Consider the following 21,957-nt stretch of genomic DNA (forward strand, 5'->3'; position numbering starts at 1 on the left):
TCTTGTACCTGCTTGTGTCATCAGCCGTTGCTGCCTCAAGCATTTGGTTGCCCGGAACAGTTGGAACATGTGGGATCCACATCTGCGAATCTCCCTGCATCATTGGGTGGACTCGAACGATTTTAGGTAAGGCGTGCTTGTTACAAGTCGTCATGGGAAAGGACGCAGAGGGAATGTACTGTACAGTCGGGGCTGTATTTGTCTTGCACGAGACTAGATCCCCACTCCACCCCAGAAAGTTACCTAGGTGCCTAACCTACCTAGGTAAGTGCCTGCCTGCATGCACATTTCCGCCTGCCCCCCAAGGTCCAAACACAGACGTGCGCTGATTGATTAGAGGAGCTAAACCGTTATCTTCCAGTCTCTCAGCAACATCATCGGTCATTTCTCCTTCTCCTACCTATTTACAACACTCAACCCATCAATCATCAACTTTCATCAACTTTTCCCTCCATCTCGAGGATTTCAACTTGTTCGGATATCCCTCGTCTACCCTTTCGTTTTATTAAGAATCTTATCATTTTAATTAGTCGATACCGTTCGGAGTTGTCCATGATGAAGGGAGCTCTGCTTACCGCAGCTGTGCTGCTAGGCTCCGCCCAGGCCGGCGTCCACAAGATGAAGCTCAAGAAGATTCCCCTGTCTGAGCAACTGGTTCGTATCTCTCTTAGCTAGCTGATGCGACATAGTATTGATGATTTATAATAGGAGAGCATCCCGATTGAGCAACAAGTGCGCGGTCTTGGACAGAAGTACATGGGGGCTCGACCTGAGACTCAGAGCCAGGCCGTATTCCAAGATACATCCATCCATATGGATAAGGACCATCCTGTTCCCATCTCCAACTTCATGAATGCTCAATGTATGTGTAATGTGTATTTATCTTCGCGCGTGGAGCTTCTTGAGTCTAGTTGCTAATTAATACTGGCTAGACTTTTCTGAGATCAGCATCGGCACTCCTCCCCAAGACTTCAAAGTCATTCTTGACACCGGCAGCTCCAACCTCTGGGTCCCGTCCTCATCCTGTGGTAGTATCGCTTGCTACCTTCACTCTAAGTACGACTCGTCCTCTTCTTCGACGTACAAGCAAAACGGTACGGAGTTCGAGATTCGTTACGGATCCGGCAGCCTGAGCGGTTTCGTGTCTCAGGATACCTTGACTATTGGTGATCTTACAGTTAAGAACCAAGATTTTGCCGAGGCTACGAGTGAGCCTGGTTTGGCTTTTGCCTTCGGTCGATTTGATGGCATTCTCGGATTAGGCTTTGACCGCCTCTCCGTGAACGGCATCGTTCCTCCATTCTACCAGTTGGTTAACCAGAAGTTGATTGATGATGCTGTCTTTGCCTTCTACCTTAGCGGCGAGAGTGGAGCAGACGACTCGGAGGTTGTTTTCGGTGGCGTCGACACGGATCACTACACCGGCAAGATCACCGAGATCCCGTTACGCCGCAAGGCTTACTGGGAGGTCGACTTTGACTCTATTTCTTTCGGCGACGAGACCGCTGAGCTTGAGAACACTGGTGTTATCCTTGACACCGGCACTTCGCTTATTGCCCTTCCTTCCGACCTTGCTGAGCTACTCAACAAGGAGATTGGTGCTAAGAAGAGCTTCAACGGCCAGTACACTGTCGACTGCTCCGTCCGTGACTCGCTTCCTGATATCAGCTTCAAGCTGAGCGGCTACGACTTCGCTATCGGACCCTACGACTACATTCTCGAGGTTCAGGGTAGCTGTATATCTACCTTTATGGGCATGGATTTCCCTGCTCCTGTTGGCCCTCTTGCCATTCTCGGTGATGCATTCCTCCGAAGATGGTACTCTATCTATGACGTTGGAAAGGGCACTGTTGGACTGGCCAAGGCTAAATAGATACAGTCTAACAGGAATTGAAAAGGGATGTATGAATGACCTCGCGGGGCTAATGAGACGTAACATGGAAATTGGACTGACTAAACCATAATTGGAGGGCGACAGCGGTTTTGAGTGCATTTCGAACCGGTTCCCGACCTGGGATATCTTTTTCTTTGGGTATTGTCGTTGAAGGTTGGTCATTGAGCATGATGAGACCTCGTCTCCGTTGTAAATTACATACCTACAGCACGTATTCGTTTAGCATGCCACTTATTTCATAATGTTTTCACAATTCTAATCGTGTCTTATTTGTCTAATGATTTGTGCCCAGTAGGCTTTTTGTTGGTTTAATTAATTAGCCTCTGGTATATCGGCAGGTATGCTTTTGAGTTCGTCTAGTAGTCTAGTAGCGTTTGGGAGCACATTCATTTTCATACACAGCGTACCTGTATAGGGTACCTACATTCGGCGGTGTACGTTATGTAGGTACCGACATGCTTACCTCAGTCGGATCTATCTTCAAATGGCCGCAGTGCTACTACTAGACACGAAATTATTCATATCTCTATCTGCAAGTGGATAATCAGAGAAACCCTTCCCCTTAGCATGTAACATCTCGTTAAAAAGTAAAAGCATGTTTACCAAGAAGGACTTTGTAGTTAATGGTACAGTTAATGGTACGCATGTAGTAAGGTCGTATGCATCTTTTCCGGTCCGAGCAAGACTTACTTACATGTTAGAAAGGCCCGAGCCAGTTTCGGTAGCAATCCTATACCTGGTATCGTCTGAGATAGATAAGAGATGTAATATAGGCACCTACCTAGGTAGGTATACTTGCAGACCCCGTGTGACTGTAATTATAAAGTTTACCGTGATTGTGTTTGTTCTCGTCAATAAGAAAAATGCACTGGTACCCAGGTACTTACACTCAGGTACTCTGTCAATCACGTGCGGATGATGATTGGTGGCTCGTGTAAATGGGGGCTAACCCGATATAGGACTAGCGTAGTCCCATAGCGTGGGCCATCATTTGCAGGCAAGTCAGGACGGACAGATTCATTTCATTGTCGCAGCCTTTTCCCTCCCTCTCAAAGTGATAAAATGCAGTTTCGAGCAAGAAAATTACTAAACTAAAATTGCGTGCATTCAATAGCATATCCATTTTAAACCGATTCCTTAATATCGCCGAATGGTTTTTCGTGGTGGACTTGGTTTAAAAAACCTTTGTTCTTTTTTCTGTTCTTATTACGGATTACTTTCATCTATTAGTTCGCCGGATAGTGCATCCTGTCCATTCCTACTGCCCTTGCAAGAATTTTGTGGTCCTATTCTAGGTACCTCCTTGCCTACGGAATACCTAATAACTGCTGTAGTCAAGTGCAGTAGGTAGCAGTTTCCAGTACCTGACCTGACGACCTGGTCTTGCCCGCCTGGGTCTTTTTTGGGGGTCCAAAAGTCTGGGAGGTCGCGGTCGCACCAGCAAGCAACCCAAGCAACCACAAAATTCCAAGTCCCTTTCAATCGCGACCGACAGGCCGTGCAGCGCGACGGAGCCGCCAATTTCTTAGCAGCCCATCGACATCAACCGCCGCATCTTGCATACGACGGACGGCAACAATAAAAACAAAATAAAATTTACATTACAACTAGGCTAAAATGGCCTCGCCAGCCATAGCACTCCCTAACGGCGTCACTGCGCCTATGCAGCTCAGCAACAACAACAGCAATAGTAATGACAATAACACAGCCGACGTCGACATCAATTCCAATGCCAATAGTCCCGATACTGGGGTTGATTCCGATGTCAATACTGCGCAATCTATCGCCAGTGGCTCCATCAAGCGCAAACGCGAATCCTCAGATGTTGGCAAGAAACCGCCAAATGGTCTTACCATTGATCGCATCACTCCCACGGCAACTACTGATGATGCCTCTCCTCTTCTAAGCGCGACAAAGGTCGATCAGCCTACAATACGTAATTACTATGAAGTTCTTCAAAGGTACATAATGTTTCTCTGCCCTCCGCCCTCTGCCCTCCGCCCTCTGCCCTCTACCCTGCACTCTGCAGCCGTAAATATTATTTCCGAATCATATGCGCATCTCCCCCTCCACGATTTCTTCCTCCACGCGTAATAGATAAATGTGTTCTAGTGCTCACTACTCGCGATTTATAGGCTTGACCCAACGCCCTCTGTCCTCAAACGCCCCCTTCCCGATCCTGAACATTCTTCCGGTGAACCCCAAGCAAAACGAAAGAAGCCAGACGATGGAACACCGTTACTTTCTATTGCCGACAAGGTGGCTCGAGAGCAGTATGATGACCTTGTTAATGTCATTGCCGACGTCAAAGCCTCTATCACCAACCACCTAGCCGAGCTCCGAAATATACAACCTGGACAAGACGCCAAAGTAAATGAGGAAGCAATTGCCAAGGTTATCGAATTCAAGCAGCAGGCTTACAATATTTTCAAGCGGGAATTATCATATCCATATAATCCCCGCGTTTCTGATGTGCTCCACGATCTCAATTTGATCAATGATTTGCAGTCGAATGCCAGTGGAAACACGGTGTTAACGATTATTGGAGAGCCCATGAGGGGGAAGCCGCTGTACTCGAGTCTGCAGCAGCCTGTCCTCAAACGCGATGGTACGGAAACGACTATTCGATTATTGAGGGAGGATGGCTTACCTAGCGGCGTTAAAATTGCTAAGGCGATACCTTACACCTTCTCCTCCGCCATTGAGAAGGACAAGAAATCTAAGACGTTGGGGGAGCTATTCCCAGCTCCACGCAACCTGCCGTCGCTTCAACCCCCTAAGGCGCCAAAGAGCACAACCAAAGGAGTCCAGGTCGGCTGGCATCGCCCTGAATTGACTGAGAAGTCTAAGTACCGAGCCGGGTCATACTTTAGCCAGTCCATATCTACTGGACGTTGGCTAGATTACAGTAATGCCGCCCCCCCTTCGCAAATTATGACAAAGCAACGTGAGCGAGCTCTAAGTCTGGCTGGAAATAAGCCATCTTCCTCCGACCTCGAGATGTCCGAGATGGAAGCCCTATTCCGTGGCGCGTTCTCCAGTTTTGCCCCCTCCAAGGATGATTCGGCTGCCATGATCTCGTCGGGTTTAATTAGCCACACCATGTGGTGGCAAAAGGTGGGAAGACGTAGCTTCGATCGTTTAATAGAGACCGAACTACCGGAAGACACCCCCGAGGAAACAGAAGATGTCGCCGCCACCCCCATCGAGGAGGTAGACGAAGAGCTAATCAAGGAGGCTCTAGAAAATTGGGATGACACCATGGTAGACCCTAGCCTTGAACAGGCCTGTTGTCCAAAGAAATCCGATGAGGAGAAAGATGTCGATGACATCCTTCAAGACGTATCTGACATGATCCAGACATTGATATCATACCAGAAGAACCGCAATTTAACCCTTCCGACCGCATCCAGTCAGAGTCGATATGCGGCGGATCCGTCTCATAGCGATATGCTCACGAACGGGACACCGGTACAGCCCGGTGAAGAAGAAACGGCCACTTACCAAGCCCTCAAGGCACAACTATCTCTTGTTATTCAAATGCTCCCGCCCTATGCCGTTGCACGCCTAAACTCGGATAAGTTGGATGAATTAAACATATCAACCAAGATTGAAATTCGTACCGATGAATATCAAGGTCTAATGGAGGAGGACGAGGCAGCTGCTCGTGCAAGAGCTGCGCAGGCTCCCGTAAATCCTCGGCCAGTTACGCATCGCTCTTCAAGTTCCTCGAACAACTTGCAGTATAGTCAGCAGTATCACGCCAACCGTGCCCCGATGCCCAACCCACCATTCTACGGCCCGCAAACACCGATACGACCCCCTCAGCCTGTGATACAAAGACCACCCCAGACAATGCCGGCCGCTTATCCCCAACGGCCCCCATCAAACACGGGCTACCGGCCTCCTAATCACTATCCTAATGCAGGCTATCCTCAACAATTCAATAAACCTCCGCCATTCCCACAGCCCGGTCCTTACGGAGGCACGCCGACCCAAGCTCGACCCCCATTTCAACCCATGCCCGGGTATCCTAACATGGGTAGCCAAACACCACAGGCTCGTTTCCCTCCATATCCACCGGCCGCTCAAACACCCAACTACCATCCTCAACCTTATCAACCACAGCATCAAGCTCAGCAGCACGGTACTCCAACGCACCAACCATATAGCCAGTATACAAACGGTGTGGCTAGCGTCCCTCAAAGGACAGCATCCCCGCACATCTCCCACCAGCCACCGCAGCACCAACCTATCCCTCACCACACAGGGTATAACCCGGCCGCAACACCCACAAGGCAGTCATCATACAGTAGTCAGCCAAATATAGGCAACGATCCATCAAGGCGCTTCTACCCCCCAACTGGTTCTCCTGCAATACCAAATAACCAGCTCAACCCGCATGGGCAGCAGAACCAAAATCCCCAAACTCCGGGCACCTCATCATTTCATACGTCCCTCAACCCTCACCAGGTCCAGCAAGCCATGGACCAAGCCAAAGCTCGCTTTGATGCGACCAAGAGTGCTCAAAGGACGAACGAGGGTATCAGAAATTCGATGTCTGGTCAAGGGCAGGTTGGTGCACCAGTGGGCTTGGGTGGTATTGGTCTGGGAGGGGATCCAGCAAGGTTGGCAGCAGTTAGAGCAGGCGTGCCTAACTATGCAGCTTCTAACCAAAGCCCTAAACATATGCCTGTGGCTAATGGCAGCCCCGCGATGGCTCCCGCAGTTTCGACAGCAAATGGTGGCCAACCAGCTCCTGGTAGAGAAGCCTAGAACCCTTCTTTACCACAAATTTACCATCGTTATGTGACAGATACTATATTACGTCAACCCATCTATGGCGCAGATGGTGTTTACTCGTTTAACCCGCCAGGGGCTGACGTCCCAGCATCGGGACCCGATTTGGAAACCGGACGACTTAGCGAGAACATGTCCAGATAAAAGTCGTATTAGCGTTGGTTCTTGATCATCAAGGTTGCATATTGAGTTAGGAAGCAATCACAGCTCCCAAACATAAAGGGGTGATGTAATGGAGTGCGAGGAGTGCAGGTGGCGGTACTCTTCCACGGTAGAAACAGGCATTGAGTTCTTCTGCCTAGAACGAAAGAACCAGGAACGGGGGTTTCCCTTGTTCTCCCTCCCCTGATCTGTTGGTTTCCCTTAGGACAGTTGTCAACATTAGAGAAACGGATTTAGCGAAGTGGAAACATGGAGGAATTCCCCCTCGGGGCAAATGGATGGGTAGGAAATACGTAGACGGCTTCATTAATATCTTTTGTTGCGTTCCTTCCGCCTCTCGGGATAGAAAAGCTTCATATTTTGTGTACGCTTCCCCCCTTGCCTCCCGTCAAACAGATAGGCGTGCATTTCGATACAAGGCTTTTCGTCGTCGCCACCTTGTTATGTGCCATGGTGCGTTGCGTAGCCTTCGTGTATAAAACAATATTGCAGAGATGTTAGGTAGTTGATAAGTGAGGCTTGAGATAATTCAAAGGTTCAACGTAGTTGACTTAATCGATGATAATAATGATGATGATGTATTTTATTAATCAAGATGTGTTGTAATTGTGATACTCGTAGGTCTGTGTTGCGGTGCTTCCAGTTTGAAGTGGTTTCGCCATTGAAAATATATTGGTTACTTGTTATGGTGGGGATCCCGCCATGATGGTGGTTATCATGTTGTTGTAAAGGATTAAATATAAGGTAGCGTGAGGCCTTTGCTGGTTTCTCCCTAGGTTCTAGTGCGCAACTTGTATGACTTATGGCGGGGGGTGGGGGCCTAACTGGGTGGTGTTGTCGACGAGGAAAGTTGAGATGGTACAGTGAACTAGAGTCTGGACCTGGAAAGAAGCTATCGCCGGTTTCGGTAGCTAGTTGATAAGTAGTCGTAGTCGTAGTCGTAGTCGAAATCGCGGGATTTGTCGATGGCGACATGATCTATCTGTAAGGGAGCAAATGCCTACATCAGGTAGGTAGATAGGTAGGTAGGTAGGTAGCTAGATCGGTTGATTGCCTAAGGGAGGAGTTGTGATGATGTTTGGGAGAAGAGAGTGAGAGCAGAATTAAGAGAGGGGAATGGATTAAGAAGATGAAGATTGAAGATGAAATACTTAAATGGGGTTGTTGGAGGGTAAATAGACGGGGCTAGTCGGGGGAAAGAGGGAGGAGGAGGAGGTAACTCTAGCGATGGACTCGATGAACTCGACTGGCTGAAATATCATTCGGAGCTTAGTTCCATAAAAAGTGACAAGCTTTGTTTGTCCACCTTGAGAGTACTGCGGTGACGAGGAAGTCCCCTCCTATGTAGGTTAGATATTAATCGAATCCTACTTTAGTTTATTTCCGCCGTACGAGGGCTGATTGTTTTAGTAGTTCGTATTAACCTGCTAACATATATTCACCACGTCAACCAAGTTCGAACTCGGAGAATATCATAGCGCTTCTGTGGCTGAGTTTATTTATCTATTCTCCGGTGAACATACAGGAAAAGCTGACTCTATTCCTGGGCCCGCTGGTGACCACACTGGCAATCTGATTATGAACCAGCCCAAAAGCCATGTACAACCAACGCTATATCCGTGCGGATCTCCTACCTACCTCTACCTCTACCAAACCATAACAAATATAATCATAAGGCTATTAAGAAGTCTCATCTTCGGATTTAGTGTTAGCTATGCTCATTCCCCTGAGCGTATATATTGACACTTGTCCAAATAGGTTCGTGTACGGGAACTGATATTCATCGTACTCCTTGGCAAGTATACGTACGCGGGGTGTATCGAAATCCGCAATATGATAGCTACATGCATGATATGGTAAGTATAGATCCCCCAAGAAACAATTTGACAAGCAGGATATAGAATATCAAGCTGGGTAACGAGAGGCACATACTTCCAAAAGGACGTGATATCTTCCCCGAAGGTAACAAGCTGATGGGCCCTGCTTGAGATGTCGATCTCTGTCGGGGTCAAAATCGTGCCCCAAAACATAGCTGCGGGTTTTGCGATATCCGCCACGATCTCCTTGAGGCAGAATATGGAGGGGGGAGCAAACACGAACGTCTTGTCGTCGATCTCGGCGAATCCGCCTGCTCCATATCGACCTACGACGGAGAAGCCCTTTCTGAATAGGATCGCCGCGCAGTCGGGGGTATAGTGGACGTCCTGCGCGAGAATTTGTATTTGACGGCCAAATCGCTTGAAGAGCACCTCGGCGACGGTAACCACAGCCGCGTGGCGTATCATGGAAAGATTCAACATAACCGTGTTCTCGTCATCACTACCCGGGGCGACGAAGTTGCCGAGCCCGATGCACACGATCTTGTTGATATATGGCGGGAACGGAAGTCTCATGAAGGTCGAGTAGAAGTGCTGCCCTACCTGGTTTTCGTCCCAGGCGGCCTGGCATTGGGTAAACTTTTCCTCCTGCTCGTCAAGGTCCTTGGGTACGTAAGTGTAGGCTGCCTTCTCGCTAATGGTCATGGAACTGTATGCCATCCCTTCGGGCCGCGTGACAAGTGGAAAAGCCATAGCTTGGTAACCATGGAAATCAACCTTGTATAAGTTCCTATTTGAACATGTTAGTCCAGGTTACTCGAAAGGAGGTATAATTCTGTGAAGCTTCGGACCCTGGTTCCTTATAAGCAATATAATCCCCCGACCCGGCATAGAGCGAGGTGCGTACTATGCCGCCACGGCCCGCAATCATGTTTTCCATGTCGAGGAGCTTCTCTTTAGTCCACAGTCTGACTCCCGCTTCGTACTTCTCAATGACCTCGCGTTGGAGCTTGATTTCCTCATCCGACCACCTTTTAAATATGGGAAGCTGTGGGATAGCCTTGGCTAGTTCGTCGGTATTGGACGTCGCCCCCTCAGAACAGTTGCTGCGATCTCCGCTAATTTCACAGTCATCCCACGATGTAGGCGTGTATAAGTTCTTACTGTCGTCTATAGAGCCACCTTTTGACCCCGCAAGGCCGATTGAGCTTAAGGGGCGTGGAGAGTTGTAGCTCTCGCCGTCACCGCCGCTGGGTTCACTCTTATCCGAGACTGCAACGTGGGAGTTCTATACCAATGGTTCGGACGGTAGTGAAGATGACGACCTCAATTGACTGCGGCTTAACTTTCTTTTGAAATCCCCTAATTTCCGGCGCACGCTGCGAGTACTCGAGACGAACCTTTGACGTTGCTGATGCAACTGATCGATATGGAGGGTCTGAGTGCCAGCATCGACATATTCTGGGGTTTTACTTGCCATTTTAAAGTAAAACAATAGAACTAAATATTAGGGCTTGATGTAATTTTCAAAGGATATGTAAATGGTGTAGTCTAAGAAATCAGAGTAGTATTGAGCTGGGAAGATATGTAGTGTGATGTTAACGTTGAATGTAATGATGATTGATGGTAAGTCTGAGAGCACATGGAAATGGACTTAGAAGTGCACCTGAATTTCATTTCCTTTTATATTGTAACTTCCTTTAGACTTGGTAGGTATTTCGAGCTGTTAGACAGGGTCGATGGGCGTAGTAGCATATTCTAGGATATAACTATATGTTCATGCATAGGTAGGTATGAAGGCCGTACTTCCTGGCAGTTCCCTGGATTTATTTCATGCATGTACCTACCTCTAGTATTGAAGAATACTTACAATCCAAGGTAATAGGTACCTTATGTCTACTTGTGCATAATGCGTCATAGATGTACTTAAACTCGTCTCCCGAAGAGTTAACCTACCTACCTAGGTAAGTCTAACTGCCCAGCTGCCCGGAACTAAAGGTTAGGTAGATTCGGTCAAATGCATAAACCCGAATGTCTTCTTCCTATTTTGGAAGGGTTATAGTGGGTTATCTCATACGTCACAACGTTTAGTTTAGGTATGCTTCTAAGCAAACCATTAACCATTAACCATCAACTACCTACCATTATTAAAAGTCAGGGGATATTTGATCCACAACTTCCAACGCTTAAATAAAGTCGGTGCTGTGTGGGCAGGAGAGATAGATACCTATACATGTTATATTACCATCGGCTGTCAAAACGGAAGATCTTATCTTTCAAAGTTCCCGCGTTGACCATCACCCCGTAGTTTAATACCGGGGAAAAGGGAGAAATGATATCTTTCTCTCCACGACAAGATTCCAGACAAATATGTGGAGAAGATTGCGTATGCGTATACATAGTACGCCGAAACATTATCACTTGTTTTAAGTAGGTAGTTATACCTAGCATGCTAATAGATATGACCCTTCTTCCTAAGTACATAGCAACTTTCTTTTTCCCTGGCTGCTAAACTCGATTGATTAATCAGATCCCTCTTCATATTTAATGGCCGGTAGGCTCACTCAGAAGATCCTAGGTCACCTGGGCCCCCTACTAAGCGGCGACCCCAGTAACAACACGGCATCTTTACCCATCCACTGGAAAGTCGATACCAATGAGACTGTCCTCCACCCCGCAGGCGGGACATACCCTCGCCTATGCCGGCTCTCGGACGGTGATCTACTATGCTTAACAACTGGATTCCAAGGCCCCGGAGGTCGCGAGCACGTCCTCCAGGTCTCGCGCAGCGTGGATGGCGGACACACCTTTAGCCCGCATGGAGAAGTAACCCGCGGCATAGGTGATATTGATAACGGCGTCTTAATTGAAGTACCACCTTCAGTCCCCGGGAACAGTGGCCCGGTTGTTCTCGCCGCATTCCGGAACCACGACCGCAAGCCCGGCAGCCGACCCTCGCATTTCCGCATCGTAAGTACTAATCCTAATCAAGATCTATCAATCGCCAGAACAGACTTTACTCCGTTATATTTTTCTTTTCTTTTTTCATCTTATAATTTTATTATCGGAATAAAACACCCTCTAACTATTCGTAGACGGTATGCCGCAGCGAAGACGGCGGGCGTTCGTGGAGATTCGCCTCCCAGGCCGCGGAGCAGAGTGCAGCCAGCAGTCATGGTTTAGGATTATGGGAGCCGTTTATGCGACTTGGCGGCAGAGACGGACAGGAAATACAGCTTACGTTTTCGCGCGAGCTAGCGCACAACGACCAGGAGACCTTCCGCGTAGATTCTAGAGACGGAGGGGCGACCTGGAGCGGCCCGCCTCGGTGTCTGCGTTGCCATCCGTCGCATGAGAATCTACGCGACGGCATGCAGGGCATTGTAAGCGTGCGCGACACGGCGGGCGTCGCAGCAAACGGACAGCAGCAGGACGTCAATGCGCTGGTTGTAGTATTCGAGACCACGAGGCATGGCACATTCAGCGTCGAATACGCCGTCTCGTACGATGAAGGACTCACGTGGGGATCGAGAGGCGTGGTGTACCGCCCTAAACCCGGTCGCAATGCAGGCGCGCCGCAGATCGAGCGCTACGGAGATCGAGGAATGGCTGTCGTGTTTATGACGGACGAGGAGACGGATGTACCAGCGTGGCCTAGAAAGGCTGCCATCAAAACAGTATTCGCCGAGGGTTTAGAAGGAGGTATGATACGTTGGAGCCAGCCCGTGCTTATCCACAAGGCGCCTTCTTTCTGGCCCTCGATCATTAGTCTTGGCCAAGATGAGCTTCTGGCTGTCTACGAGCATGGAGGAAGACCTCTCGGGAAACGCATACGAAGAGGCTAATGTGACGTTTAGGGCGTGTGATGGCAAAGGCAAATTTGTTTGATTGAGATGTTCTTAGATAGAGAAGAACCTCTAATAACTAATCGACTGGCCAATGCTGAACAATGCGAAGGGAATTATACTCAGGTGGAAGAGGAGTGATAGAGTGTGCCACCATTTCCTTGCTAATCAAGGCCTAAGAGACCCTTTGTCTCTATAGCCCATTATCACCACCCTCGTACCGCGATGCGGATGAGTTTACCTTCGGGTTTGGATGTGTAGTAAAGGAGTTGATAGCATTGCTATGGATAGTGATTTGGCGGGTTGGTATATCTGGATACTGAGTAACGAAAGTTGTCCCTTGTTCTGTCTTATGCGTGTAGCGTTATATATTGGTGTCTTCTCGTTTACCACGGTTGTCATTACCGACTTACTATACCTTATTTTCATGGATGGGCAACCTGCTCATTCGGATAAGTGATCAAGCTGATGCACTTTTCTGCCAGTAACTTACAGGGAACTCATACGTTGGCTTAGAAAGCGCGTTGTATTTTCGTATGCTTGAAGCTTGTATGGAAAGTGCCATAAGCATAGACTGAGTAGTGTTCTTAAATATCCCCTAGGTAGCTTTCCCACCTACCTACGCATAAAGGTACGTAGGACATTCGATATCTACTCCGAACTTGCTTCGTTTATGGTCTCACGATATACCCTTCTCAGTTCAAATAGGACTTCGATGGTAATGAGGAATATGATGATCCACTCTAGCCGGTGGCCGTACTTTTCGCTGACCATCTCTCTCAAGACACTTACGTTCTCAAACCCGTAGTCAATCTTCTTATTTAGAATCCCAATACGTTGCCGTATATCTAGAACAGTACTGATCTGGTTGTAATAATTCTCTAGATTCGACTCGGAATCCCAGAACATATCGGGGAGCTGGTCTGTTATGTCGGAGTAGTGATTCAGCTGCGATCTCAAGCTAAGGAGCTTGCCAGTCATCTTCAAGACGGCGCCGCGCTTCAGCTTATGCTCTAGACCTCCCTCAAGAAAGTCAAGACTGTTCTTGGAATTTTCGAAATAGTCAATGGCCTGGTTTTCGAGCACTGCTAGCTTAGGACTTCTAGCTAGGCCGCTCGAGAAGGCGATTTTGGCGAGCGTCGTGTCTAATCTGTGATTTTCTAGCTCTTGTGCCCTCGTGCCCAGGACGACAACTTCACCCCTCATATAACTAGTGTCGCGAGACTCATCCGGTATGAATTCGAGCTCTTCCATCTCGAGACGATTAAGATGGGGCAGCTGGGCAGCTCGAATAAGATGCTTAGTAGCAAGGGTCATGAGGGCGTCGGTGGGTACGGACCAAGCCACCACGGTTCCGGAGGGGAAGACAAATATGTCTCCATTATTGATACCCCTCGCATGTACAACACCTGTAGGGTCGAATTCGGTACCGTCGGGATCCAGTTCGAATGCGTGGAAGCGCAATATGTCCTGCACGGCTTCCATATCAAAAGATTGGGCAACGCATATCGAGGTTATAGTTCGGCGGTAGTCCGTCTCAGAATCGGTGTTCTCTTTCCTCGGAATAGTAGTGCGCTGAGGCGGTTTGGTAGTAAGACCTAAGCGCAAAGTCTTTGCCGCCGAGACACGAACGGGTTTGCGCTTGGAAGCCGGGGTTCGATTTTGCTGTTGTGTTTCCGAACTGCTGGTAGCGCCATCTTCAGATTCTGTAGAGACGCCATCCTTCGTAGAATTCGCAAGTAACTGATTTGAAGTAAAGAAGCTACGCTTCCGTGGCAGAGAGGCGAAGGTGGTTTGGTAGAAGCATCGCTGTGGTCTTGGGAGGGGGGCTATCGTATGCAGTCCACGAAATGTGGAAGCTACTACGTTTTGCAATGAGGGTCGCATGTTGAATTTGATTCGGCCATCGAATGGGGGGATTGGTGGCCCACGAATATATTTTCAATATGTTTTGAGTGGGATCTATCTTTATCGTGGATTTCAACGAGAGAGAGAATAATAATTGATTTTATTTTAATATCGTATCTTGATAGCCTTGATAACCTTGATAACCTTGATAACGCAACTTTAAGCTCACGCTAAGGACATCAGCTAAGCTGCACGGGGCGGTACTTTGGTACAATACAGTACGTATGTACATGTAAAGATGTGTCTAATCGATAAGAATTTTTGAAAGTTGAACGTCCAAACATTCTGAATTCTATTCTGAATTACATCTAAACTAAATCCAACTCTTCAGCAATTGATCTTATTATGATGTTTACAAGTAGCAACATGTCGGACTTACTAGACCATCTACTGAATGGAGTCTATAAGCCGCATGTAGGTACGCATTCAGATTCCATAGCAGCACAGAGTCTATCACAGAGTCTATCATAGAGTCTATCAACTTAGACAAGTTGGAGCTCTTATTATCTTATTACCTACCTAGAATTCCGGTATAATGTCTGCCTCGCCCGCCGTGTCGTTAGCCAAACCTGGAGTTGGGCCTGCCTCTCTTTTGTTATCCCCACCGGCTTGGAGTCAAACGCTTTCGCGATTGACCGGCTCGAGACGGCATCGCTATCCTCGACTACAAACACCTCCTAGTCGCATAGTTGCTCTGCGGATACGTTGCAAGACTGAGGCGCAAAAGAATTCATACCGTTCTGCCTTTCAGTTCGCCGCTCAACAGCGGTCCGATCGATTACCCCTATTGATGTTCCAAGCCTGGATGGCAAATCAAGATATTCGGAATGAGCCTAAACTATTCGAGACTATACACTCCATCACTGCGTCTGAGTGGGCTGACCGCTTCCATAGCTTGGCTAACAGGGGCTGGTCGAAGGAAGACGTAAACCATTGGATATGGATAGTATCGGGGGAGAACGGAGACGCTCGCGTTCAACGTTTGATTTCAACTGAAAATCCTAAACCTATTTTTCTTGCCACGCTCATGTCACGTAGTGACGAGACGTTTCGCCAAGCGACATCTTTACTATCCCTGATGGAATACATATCGAAACACCACATTGATGTCGGATCTCCATCGTTGGGTGACCATATAGTGAACCTTACAGTAACACAAATTTTGCTGCTACTTCGCCGCCTCAGTAATCATGTTCGAAGATCATGGCCCAGGTTGATTATCACACTCTCACGGTTCACGATGAACTACATTCAAGGACTGCCCCCCAATGACTATCATAATAAATGTGAAGTCTTCAATTCGGCTTTGCAATTATTTAAGCGGCCGGCTGTAGACCATCCAGTCGCGAATATGGAGTTCAATTGGAGAGCGCAGAGGCTCTTATTAGCTATGTCTGATAGTATGGATACCCCCCTGATCATTAACAAAGCTAGCTATAGAGCTATTCGAGAGGTCATGATTGGGCTAAAAAAGTCAAAAACGGAGAAAGTAGTTGCTGTAAGATACTCGAAATCCTGGCCGCCGTATCGGCAAGATTTTGATGGGTTTGATGCGAAAAGAACGGCAGAAGATGACTACTCGAGAAGCGTAAAGGCTGGCGTTCTCATGAAGGAGTCTGGTTATCCTGATGACGAGTATGATCAGGCACTTAGTGTTCTTGGTGGGATAGGCCGTGATTCTCCTACCGTGCAGACTCGTAGTCTTGCACCAAAAGAGTGGAAAGGTGAAGAAGAAGACCGGAACATATATTCGCGCTGGGCCATGATGATACGGGCAACCCGCAACCCCCAGGAGGCATGGAAAATTTTCAACGACCTTGCTGTCGAAACGGGCAAACCTCCTAACACCCAAGTTTACGCCGAGATGTTTATGAAGCTACAAGCTCGCCTCATCCCCCAAACCTCAACTTCCTTACCAGGTGAAACCGGAGAAAACTTTCCATTTCATGACGCCAATTATAGTGAATACGAGCTAGCTAGGTTATCACCTCCTACAGTTACCGAGTTATACGATCAAATGGTCAGTCAAGGTGTAAAACCGGAGGGTCACTGTCTTAATATCTTATTGAGCAATGCCAGCTCCCTCCAAGAGGGGGCTCGCTTTCTTCGTGACAGTGGCATTAACCCTGTTAGTATCAGCGCACTGGGTCTTTTTAAGAAGCCGTCTTATGAGGCACTTCGACGAATCCCTCTCTCAGTTTTCAAGAGCTATATACAACTTCTTTGTAGATTACAGCCTAATCGTCGGGGCCAAGAAAAGCTCCCTCTTGATCAACTTTTCCGCATCCGACATGCTATTAACCTCATTAAGTTTCGACTAAGACCGGGAACTACCGAAGGCTCTACATTCCGACCGCCTTGGGTTATTATCCTAAGGGCACTGGCGCGACCACACCTATGCGTGATAAATGACACACAGGCGAGCAATGATGCGGCGGCTCTATCAATATCTATGGATGTTATCCAATTCGCGCAGGAAACAGTAGGACTAGACCCGGATATTTTTCTTTATTTATGTCGTACAGTTCAAAAGGCGGCGGTATCCCGACTAGAATCTCTAGACTCATCGACAGTCGAAAACAGTACGATAGAGACCCCTTTAATACACCATTCTCATGATGTCCTAGAAACATTAAGGTCACTCTTCTCTCAAGTCACTATGCCGATACAGATATCCAGAACAGAGTATGAGAGGCTCAAGGCACCTCAATTTGTATATAACATAGGCCCTGCTCATCTTCACGCCTATATGCGCGCTTTAGCTTTCCTCGAGGACACAGCTACGATGAAAAAACTGTTACAATGGATATTAACACATAAAGCTTATGTTGACAAAGAAGCTGAGCGGATAGAAAGTCGTGGGTATGCACTGATAGCGAAGACGCTATGTGCCTTTCAAGCCTTTGCCGGTCCAAGTCTTAGGCATGACGAGCAGGAGGACCTGATATCCCGGATGGAAAATACTACAGAGACTAGAGGCTCCTGGAGATGGCCGACACCGGAAGAAGTCGACACCTATGTACAGTCCGATTTACGTGGCGGTTCCTGGCGACTTCAGCGGAGGATTTTAGCCAAGCTGTGGCATAAATCCTCCCAGGAGGAGAGTGAAAAGGAAATGAGCTAAATATCTAAATAAATAAATGTACACCAACGATATTAAAAATACCCCATCATGATATACCTCAACATACTATATTTTCGCTTAGAATCACGTTGTATAATGACAATGTTCTTGATCATGAACTAGTCTCTAACTTCTAATTTATACTCCGTTGTTTAGATATCGTTCTTAAACACTATTGTTTCGAATGGTAGTATATAGTAACAGCCACATCCGCGGTTGTGAAATAATTTCAAGACGAAGGTATCGCCAAAGAGCTGCAACTAGCATTCTCGTGAAGACTTACATAAAATACCATACTAATATCCTAAGAAGGAAACTTTATTGCAAATAAGCATCCTTTAAAACGCAACCATGGGTGAGAGATATATCAGCGATCCAGTGGTTTACAACCACTTCCCTGGTGGATTTGGAGGAGTGAACCACACAACTCGCGTGCAAATATACGGTGGCCCAGTTCCATACCGTCCTGGTGTTGAAACGCCTTTAGGACGATTATTATCAGCACATGCGAACCTGTGGAGCCTACACCCATCACAACTACTTCCCCGTGCTCTGACTGAGGAACTAGATCTATCAAGAAGAGTAAGAGACAGTCATGTTTCACCATCCGTCTGGAGCTCGAACATAAGAGGCCTCTTCCGAGGAGCTCTCATTCGAGACTCTTTCAACCAAGCCTCTAATCAGAGCATCCCAGAACAGGATCTTATGTTCAATCAAGAGGATTCGACCGAAAATTCCAATGAAGAACAAGCAATAGTTACTGTAACTGATGCTAAGCTATACAGCGAAATCCGCGACCTTTTTGAACGTGATCCCATAGAAAACGAGCCTAAGATAGACCTTGTCTTACACTGTCCGATTTGTTCGGAACGGCTTCGCTTTACCCATCCAACCCACCCCGAGCGATTCGTTAGGATCCCGAATGGGACGGAATGGCTTGACGTTCTCCCTTGTGGGCACATTATGGGCCTAGTTTGTATGCTAGATTGGACGACGCAATGCCGGATTGATGGGCGTAGAATCACGTGCCCTGTATGCCGATTTGATTTGCAACATTCGAATCCCATCTGCGGTCACCCGATCATGACTTTTCTGATCGAGGAAGGGGCGTCCCTCCCGCCATTGACTGTCCCAGAAGGAGGCTATGTATATTCTCTTTGTCCGATATGCGGCGGAGCTGAGCCAGATTGGGGTAGGGATAGACATGTGTGGAATTAAGATCTCCCTTATAATTCTATTCAAAATATACCCACCAGCAAGCGGGAGTATCAAAGGACCTATAAACACCTCAAAAGCGTTGTGTGATTCTAGCATTGCATTTATAAAGGTGTTTGCTAACAATGACAGCGGTCCAAAGTCGAAGCTTAAGTAATAGTAAAGGAACGGATTCTAGTCGTGGATGTGTACCATTAGATCTAGTTATTTAAATGTATCTCAAGTTAGATACTTCTTAGTCAATTTCTGTCATGACCTTTATGTGATGAATAATAGATATAGTGGATCATCAAAGACTAGGTTAAGGAGTTGTTTATAATGATATTGTCTTTTAACTAAGTAGTTGAAATAATAATAGACTGATATACTTTATAGCGCTTTATCCTATAACTCCTCGCTTGTAGACTAAAAATATTGTATTGTCCCCATTGACCATATTTGCCATCTTGAAAGTTTAGCTGCTGGAAATAGAATGTTGTAATTTTATTGACGCCTTGAGGGTTTCCGAGAGTACCTAAGGCAGATGATCTTGAGTTAGGTACCTGGCCTAGTCTTAATGTACCTATTAACATACACAGGCGCCGTACTTATATGTAACGAAACATGTTCTGTTACACTTGGGGTTAGCTGACCAAGTTCGAACTTATAATAGGGGCTTAATGATAGACCCTTTTAAATGACCACGTATGAAGAGAGACACTCACATCTCTCACGCCTCGCTTCATCGCCACCGGCTTCCCATCCTCGTATTCTATTCCGGCCTCTCCACCGTCGCCGGAAAGTCCCGACATCTTCCGCTGCAACTCAGCATCTATTTCTGCCATAGTCTTCTGCTTTCCTTGGTTCTTGGCGGTTGTCACGCTTTCTCGGTCAGTTGAAGCTGAATGTTGATTATTCTCTTGATACTGTGAGTGGGATTGAGAACTGGCCAACCGCTGACTGAAAGTGAGCAATCTCGACGGTGGAAGCACCGGGGAGCCCCGAGCGATGAGTGGACGCATTTTTAAAATTCTAATAATAAACTGAGGAGCAATTTCTTGATTATACGTGTTGAAATGATATTACGCTTGTTTTATATAAGACAAGGTAGCTCCTGAACTGCTATATAGGTAGGTAATTAACAATTAATACTATTCCTAGTACACATTCATCCGTATGACGACACGTATTCTGTATTCTCATTCACGTCATTAGATGGGCCCAGCCCCTATTCTAATAATTTAAGCCATACATCTATTCATTTCATATGACTGCATAGATGCATGTATAGTAAAACGGTTAGTTACATACCTCCCGACCGCCTATAATAATATATAATATATAATTGGAGAGAAGACATACAGAAGACAGACTAACCCCCCTTCTTCATTCTACAACTACTATCACGAAAGGAACAACATGATATCAAATCAAATCAAATCAAATCAATCAAAGATACATAGCACCATATATCAAATATGCCTTCGGGGTTAATCCGGGGTTTTATTACTTTATGGAAGATACTATTCCATCTAATATCTAGCCAAAGCATGCTTTTATGTGATGCATATCTTAGTCTAATATTGACAGCCCCGATCGTCACGAGCTCCAATAAAGGGGACCACGTTGGCTACCGGTCGTATCAATGGTCCGAGCAGGCCAAACGTGCTCAAGCTGTGAGCATTCTAAGTGGCATGGAGGAGATAAGTAGATGAAGCGATTATGGAGAAGAGCCCGGCGGAGGCGCGCAAGGGTCAACGCCAAAGTAGACTTGGACCTCCCTCCAGTTTCTAGTCTCGAGCTCAGACAAGTCCGTTCGCATCTTCTCCCGCCCGATGGACTGGCGCGCAGACTCGGCCTGGCAGCGGAAGCTTCCAAAGCGCCACTCCTGACGGGTGTACAAGCTGTTTATAGACAGCGTCAGGACGGCCTCGAGCTCGTAGTTGAACTTGGACCGGAAGAAGGCGTGCAGGAACGGCTCGTTGACGATGCAGTTGGGGCCTTCGATATGCAGGACGCGACAGTGCGGGCTTGGGTCGCGCGGTGCCGATCTGATGCGGTTCATCTTGAGCTTGGGGACGTAGCCCTCCACGGAGAACTCGCCCGCCTCCGACTTGGCGAGAAGGTTGTCGACGCCGGAGCGGTCGAAGAAGACGAGCTTAGACGCCGAGGTTGTGTGGGGGGCTCGCTGTCGAAAGCGGCCAGTAGACTCGCTGGGCGGGTTGATGACTGCGGCATAGATCTTCCCGCAATTGCGGATAGCGCCCAGGAGCATCTGATGAGTGCACCTAGGCGGGAGATTGGTCAGCCAGAGCGAAGTGCTTTCGTGCTCGGGCACATTTGCGGATTGGTTAGACGGCAGGAAAATATTGCCTCCGTAGTTCTCCGATATACCGGTGGCGGCGAGCTGTCGATCCCACACGCCCGGGGGTAGAAGGTGTCTAGTGCGCCAGGTGGTCCCTTGGCCCATAGGAGTATATCCTCCGTTGGCTCCCCAGCCTCCTCCACTCGACGGTGCAATGATGAACCGGGGTGTAGTTATTGGATGGATTGATGGAGATGGGAAGATTGGGTCGAAATACGTAAGTCCCTGGCTGGCTGTATTCTCTTCTAGCCAGGAAGAACGGTTGCTATTAGTATCTGGGCGATGGGCTCCAGCAATAGAAACGATTGAATTATTCGAGTTATTCTGAAACCAGGGAGATGAGGACGTTCCCACGTGTGGCTCGTACGGACGGGTCCCGTATTGAGAAGACGCCTCGTCAGAGGGAGTGTTTTGGTAGTTATCCGGAACGTTACTGAACCGCATCGTGGATAATGAAGTTGGAATTTAAAAATGCGGATGGAGGAGCGTGTTGCCTAGGTAATAAGCTCTTAGTTAGTATTCGTATATAAAAAGCCATCTTAGAAGATAGGGAAGAGTGTTGGGGTAAGTAGCTATAGGCGAATTGATGGATATTATGGCGGTGTCTGTGTTAGGTATAAGGACTTTGGAGTAGTTTAGGGATGTACTCTAATGCTTGATTATTTGGTAAGTAAGTTGAGTAATACCGAAATATTATTAATGAATTTGTAGTGGAATTAAGTTTAGGTTAGTCTTGAAGGTATTAGTAGGTCTTGGTGTTGACGATGATGTAAGGTAGGTAGGTAGGTAGGTACCTAGGTGTTGATGGAATATGGGTTGGATCAGGTTATTGGAGAGTAGAAAATATT

The 21,957-nt window shown here is 47.4% G+C and overlaps 9 protein-coding genes across 9 annotated transcripts; 5 read left to right on the forward strand and 4 right to left on the reverse strand.

Annotated features, from left to right (window-relative positions):
• Positions 1-315: 315 nt before the first annotated feature.
• On the forward strand, positions 316-2,147 carry F4813DRAFT_371471 (Asp-domain-containing protein). Its single transcript, XM_049244617.1, has 3 exons — positions 316-654; positions 709-862; positions 933-2,147. Exons 1-3 carry the CDS (start codon positions 553-555, stop codon positions 1,871-1,873), a joined length of 1,197 nt encoding a protein of 398 aa, XP_049096309.1. The 5' UTR covers positions 316-552; the 3' UTR covers positions 1,874-2,147.
• Positions 2,148-3,378: 1,231 nt separating this feature from the next.
• On the forward strand, positions 3,379-6,831 carry F4813DRAFT_214248 (uncharacterized protein). Its single transcript, XM_049239701.1, has 2 exons — positions 3,379-3,855; positions 4,030-6,831. Exons 1-2 carry the CDS (start codon positions 3,512-3,514, stop codon positions 6,668-6,670), a joined length of 2,985 nt encoding a protein of 994 aa, XP_049096310.1. The 5' UTR covers positions 3,379-3,511; the 3' UTR covers positions 6,671-6,831.
• A 1,352-nt stretch (positions 6,832-8,183) lies between these two features.
• Positions 8,184-10,153, reverse strand: F4813DRAFT_399067 (uncharacterized protein; the record flags this gene model as incomplete). Its single annotated transcript, XM_049248124.1, has 4 exons — positions 8,184-8,696; positions 8,789-9,463; positions 9,525-9,945; positions 10,009-10,153. 4 exons carry the CDS (start codon positions 10,151-10,153, stop codon positions 8,537-8,539), a joined length of 1,401 nt encoding a protein of 466 aa, XP_049096311.1. The 3' UTR covers positions 8,184-8,536.
• Positions 10,154-10,800: 647 nt separating this feature from the next.
• F4813DRAFT_214347 (glycoside hydrolase family 93 protein) lies at positions 10,801-12,645 on the forward strand. The gene is made up of 3 exons (XM_049239703.1): positions 10,801-11,103; positions 11,204-11,643; positions 11,769-12,645. The coding sequence occupies exons 2-3, from the start codon at positions 11,221-11,223 to the stop codon at positions 12,516-12,518; spliced, it is 1,173 nt and encodes a 390-aa protein (XP_049096312.1). The 5' UTR covers positions 10,801-11,103; positions 11,204-11,220; the 3' UTR covers positions 12,519-12,645.
• Positions 12,646-13,073: 428 nt separating this feature from the next.
• Positions 13,074-14,541, reverse strand: F4813DRAFT_214342 (sporulation protein RMD1). Its single transcript, XM_049239702.1, has one exon. The coding sequence runs from the start codon at positions 14,403-14,405 to the stop codon at positions 13,170-13,172; it is 1,236 nt and encodes a 411-aa protein (XP_049096313.1). The 5' UTR covers positions 14,406-14,541; the 3' UTR covers positions 13,074-13,169.
• A 172-nt stretch (positions 14,542-14,713) lies between these two features.
• On the forward strand, positions 14,714-17,638 carry F4813DRAFT_371488 (uncharacterized protein). Its single transcript, XM_049244618.1, has one exon. It carries the CDS (start codon positions 14,962-14,964, stop codon positions 17,548-17,550), a length of 2,589 nt encoding a protein of 862 aa, XP_049096314.1. The 5' UTR covers positions 14,714-14,961; the 3' UTR covers positions 17,551-17,638.
• A 263-nt stretch (positions 17,639-17,901) lies between these two features.
• On the forward strand, positions 17,902-18,838 carry F4813DRAFT_399070 (uncharacterized protein; the record flags this gene model as incomplete). The annotated part of the gene is made up of 1 exon (XM_049248125.1): positions 17,902-18,838. One exon carries the CDS (start codon positions 17,902-17,904, stop codon positions 18,766-18,768), a length of 867 nt encoding a protein of 288 aa, XP_049096315.1. The 3' UTR covers positions 18,769-18,838.
• Positions 18,839-19,421: 583 nt separating this feature from the next.
• F4813DRAFT_399072 (uncharacterized protein) lies at positions 19,422-19,905 on the reverse strand (the record flags this gene model as incomplete). The annotated part of the gene is made up of 1 exon (XM_049248126.1): positions 19,422-19,905. The coding sequence occupies exon 1, from the start codon at positions 19,764-19,766 to the stop codon at positions 19,422-19,424; it is 345 nt and encodes a 114-aa protein (XP_049096316.1). The 5' UTR covers positions 19,767-19,905.
• A 247-nt stretch (positions 19,906-20,152) lies between these two features.
• On the reverse strand, positions 20,153-21,903 carry F4813DRAFT_371491 (uncharacterized protein). The gene has a single exon (XM_049244619.1). The coding sequence runs from the start codon at positions 21,551-21,553 to the stop codon at positions 20,465-20,467; it is 1,089 nt and encodes a 362-aa protein (XP_049096317.1). The 5' UTR covers positions 21,554-21,903; the 3' UTR covers positions 20,153-20,464.
• Between the last annotated feature and the right edge of the window lie 54 nt (positions 21,904-21,957).

The sequence above is a fragment of the Daldinia decipiens genome (assembly GCF_022478715.1).
Source record: "Daldinia decipiens strain CBS 113046 unplaced genomic scaffold F4813scaffold_38, whole genome shotgun sequence".
Classification (NCBI taxonomy): domain Eukaryota; kingdom Fungi; phylum Ascomycota; class Sordariomycetes; order Xylariales; family Hypoxylaceae; genus Daldinia; species Daldinia decipiens.